Raw genomic sequence first — 3,247 nt, 5'->3', positions numbered from 1 at the left:
CATCATCTACGTGGACAACAACACGCAGCACCTCCAGGACTCCTCTGGTGTGCCTGACCGAAGCGAGAACGTGGGGCACCTCGATGTCAAGTCTGGGGTGCGGGTGATGCAGGTCAGCCCCAACGGGGAGCATTTGGCATCGGGGGACAGAGGAGGAACCCTCAGGCAAGTGGCCGAAAGCTGAAGGATGGTGGTGGTGGGTACCAGAGTGGGCTCTCACCGTGTGTTTTAGCCGCTCACCTTTTGCCGCGAGCATCTCTGAGCCCTCTCACCGTGTGCCAACGGTGTTCCTGCATGGCTTTCCTATTTTTTGGGGATGAGCCGATAGTGCGCTTCCCTTGCAGGATACACGAGCTGCAGTTTATGCAGGAGGTGGCTAAAGTGGAGGCTCATGATTCGGAAGTTCTCTGCCTGGAGTATTCAAAGCCGGAGACTGGTAAGGCTTCATCCTGACAGCAATGCCCAAAAGCCACCACTGAATAACTCCTTGGGCATCACCAGTGAGCCTTGGGGCTCGGCTTCCCAGTGAGTGGCTCTGACCAGTGGGAAAGCTTCTCCTTCACCAAATGAGCTGAAGCATCCTGAAAAATGAGCTTTGTAGGGAAGGGTCTCTCCTCTGAGAAGCCATGGGAGCTGGAGACAAGCCCCAGGTCCACACAGACTAAAACCTGGCTCAGCCTGTGCTGGGGGTAACAGCGGGAAGGACCTGTGCAACCACCTCCATTTGCTCTCCCTTTAACACCCACCTTAAATCCAGTTTACGTCAAAATCTTTGCAGGGGATGGCAGCAAATACACCATTTTCTTAACAAAAATTTTTAGAGCGGCACTATTTTAACGACCTCTTTTCTGATGGCTCCAGGAGCAGCACTGCTGGCTTCGGCGAGCAGAGACAGGCTGATCCACGTCCTGAACGTAGACAAGAACTACAGGCTGGAGCAAACCCTGGACGATCACTCCTCCGCCATAACATCAGTCAAATTTGCTGGTAAGTGGCTGAATTACATCCGAATTCGCACTGATGGGCAGCCCTTCACCTTGTTCTGCCTTCAAGAAGGGGATTTTTCTCTCCGGATTTACGTACCCAAACTTCAACGTCTGTGTTAGAGGGGGTTCCTCGGTAGAAAACAGGCGTCTCCAGATGAAGAGCACTGAGCCATCCGTCAGAGGGGATCCCACCCTTGGATTGTGTCTAGTCCTTAAAAGAATAATTTTTTTACGGATCCATTCATAAAGAGTAATTTTTCAGATTCATTCGGTGGTGAATTTGGAATGGACGCGATCTCTGATCACCTTTCCCTGTGCTCTCTTTGCTCAGGCAACCGGGACATTCAGCTGATAAGCTGTGGTGCCGATAAAAGTATTTATTTCCGCAATGCTCAAAAGGTGGGTTAGCGGCATCTCCATGGGGATCTGCTATTTGTCTCCAAAAAATGGATGGGCGATAAGGCAACGCGGCTCTCCGCGTCTCCCCACAGCTCCCAGACGGCTTCAATTTCGTCAGGACGCATCACATAGCTGAGAAAACCACCCTGTACGACATGGACATAGACATTACGCAGAAATACGTCGCCGTCGCTTGCCAGGACAGAAACGTCAGGTGAAGGCACTTTTCCATGCCGGCTCAGGCTAAACCAGCGTCGGGGTCACCTTTCTGCTCCTGGCCCTGGTGTCCCTGCAGGGCTCATTCCCAGCTTGACCGCCTCCCGTTCCTCTCGCAGGGTGTACAGCACGGCCAGCGGGAAGTTGAAGTGCTGCTACAAGGGCTCGCAAGGTGACGACGGCTCCTTGCTGAAGGTACGAGGGTGATTTCCACCAGGCATCGGCCTTTGAGGCATCCACAGCAGCTCCCTCGGCTGCGGTGGGGCAGGATTGTCGGCGGTGCTGAAGGGCTTGGGGCCAAGCCATTGGTATCCTCGAGGGAAGAGCTGCCATCCCAAGGGAGCTGGAGACGTTGGCCAACATGAATTTCATGAGGTTCAACAAGGCCAAGGGCATGGTCCTGCCGCTCGGGGTGGGGGCAAACCCCAGTCCAGGCACAGGCTGGGGGACGCTGGATAGATGGATGGATGGAGAGCAGCCCTGAGGAGAAGGACTTGGGGACGCTGGGGGGTGACAAATGGGATGCAAGCTGGCAAGATGCACTCACAGCCCAGAAAGCCAAGTAGAGGGTTGGACTGCTTGGTCTTTGGGAGTCCCTTCAACCCAAAACCTTCTGTGCTCCTAGGAAGCTGCCTGGCTCCGCTCGCCTTCCTACCCGCGGCCGAGCCCGACCCACCTCTCCTCTCCCCCAGGTGCAGCTGGATCCCTCGGGCACCTTCCTGGCGACGAGCTGCTCCGACAAGAGCATCGCCCTCATTGACTTCCACTCTGGGGAGTGTGTGGCGAAAATGTTTGGCCATTCAGGTTTGGTTCCTCTTGGAAACCCGGGAGGTGCCCAGGGAAAGGGGAGATGCAGAGGATGCTGTGCCTACCCCTGTCTGTCCCCTGCTTGGCCGTGAAGCCGCCCCAGTAATGCCCCCCCTGTGTCGCTTAAATCTCCTAAACGAGCATGGGGATTGCAGTCCCGACAAAAAATGCCCCACGATTCCTTCTCTTTGGCACAGAAATAGTCACGGGGATGCGGTTCACCTACGACTGCAAGCACCTCATCACCGTCTCAGGGGACAGGTAGGGGCTGGCGGACGTAAGAAATCATCTGATTTATACCTTGCCCTGTAGGCCTTGCCCCATACGCCTCACCCTATATGCCTCACAAGACACAATGGGAGAAGAATAGGCTTTAGAGAGCGCTGGGTGGGATGTATGCACAGGTGGAGGCAGTGCTGGAGGGCTCGGTTGGATTAAATTAATTGAAGGATGTAAAGCCCCCCGATATCCAAAATCTGGGGGTGTTTCCCCCCCCCCCCCCCCCTTTTCTACCCCTAGCTGCATCTTTATTTGGCACCTGGGCCTCAAAATCACCAGCAGTATGAAGCAGCACTTGCTGGAGCTTGACCTGCTGCAGCCAAAGTGGGTGAAGGAGTCCGGTCCCTCAGTACAGCTCAGGTAGTGGGGAAATGGCCCCTTGCTCCCACATCCCACTCTGTTTTTGGCTTTTGGGGTGGGAGGGAGCTTGGCGGCTCCCCCATTCTCCCTTCCTCCAGGCGGGAGACCTATGTCATGATCCCCGGTGGGATGGCAGCCTCCAGTACCTGTGGAGATTCTGACAAAGAGCCCGAGGAGGAGCAAGACAAGGCCTCGTCCCC

At 55.3% G+C, this 3,247-nt stretch overlaps 1 protein-coding gene across 1 annotated transcript in view; it reads left to right on the top strand.

The window, feature by feature from the left end:
- Positions 1-3,247, top strand: part of WDR62 (WD repeat domain 62) — a gene marked incomplete at its 5' end in the record, with an annotated part of 9,474 nt that overhangs the window by 3,174 nt on the left and 3,053 nt on the right. Inside the window, 10 exons of the mRNA XM_009703599.1 lie at positions 1-165; positions 345-436; positions 862-987; positions 1,318-1,385; positions 1,478-1,599; positions 1,721-1,796; positions 2,294-2,405; positions 2,606-2,669; positions 2,928-3,047; positions 3,146-3,236. The exon at positions 1-165 is cut by the window's left edge and continues 38 nt beyond it. Of these exons, the coding sequence (XP_009701901.1) occupies positions 1-165; positions 345-436; positions 862-987; positions 1,318-1,385; positions 1,478-1,599; positions 1,721-1,796; positions 2,294-2,405; positions 2,606-2,669; positions 2,928-3,047; positions 3,146-3,236 (1,036 nt within the window). The remainder of the gene's footprint in view (positions 166-344; positions 437-861; positions 988-1,317; positions 1,386-1,477; positions 1,600-1,720; positions 1,797-2,293; positions 2,406-2,605; positions 2,670-2,927; positions 3,048-3,145; positions 3,237-3,247) is intronic.

The sequence above is a fragment of the Cariama cristata genome, unplaced genomic scaffold, assembly GCF_000690535.1.
Source record: "Cariama cristata isolate BGI_N322 unplaced genomic scaffold, ASM69053v1 scaffold27787, whole genome shotgun sequence".
In the NCBI taxonomy this organism is placed as follows: domain Eukaryota; kingdom Metazoa; phylum Chordata; class Aves; order Cariamiformes; family Cariamidae; genus Cariama; species Cariama cristata.
The sequence above is the reverse complement of the archived record's forward strand: the minus strand, read 5'-3'. Positions and strand labels throughout refer to the sequence as shown.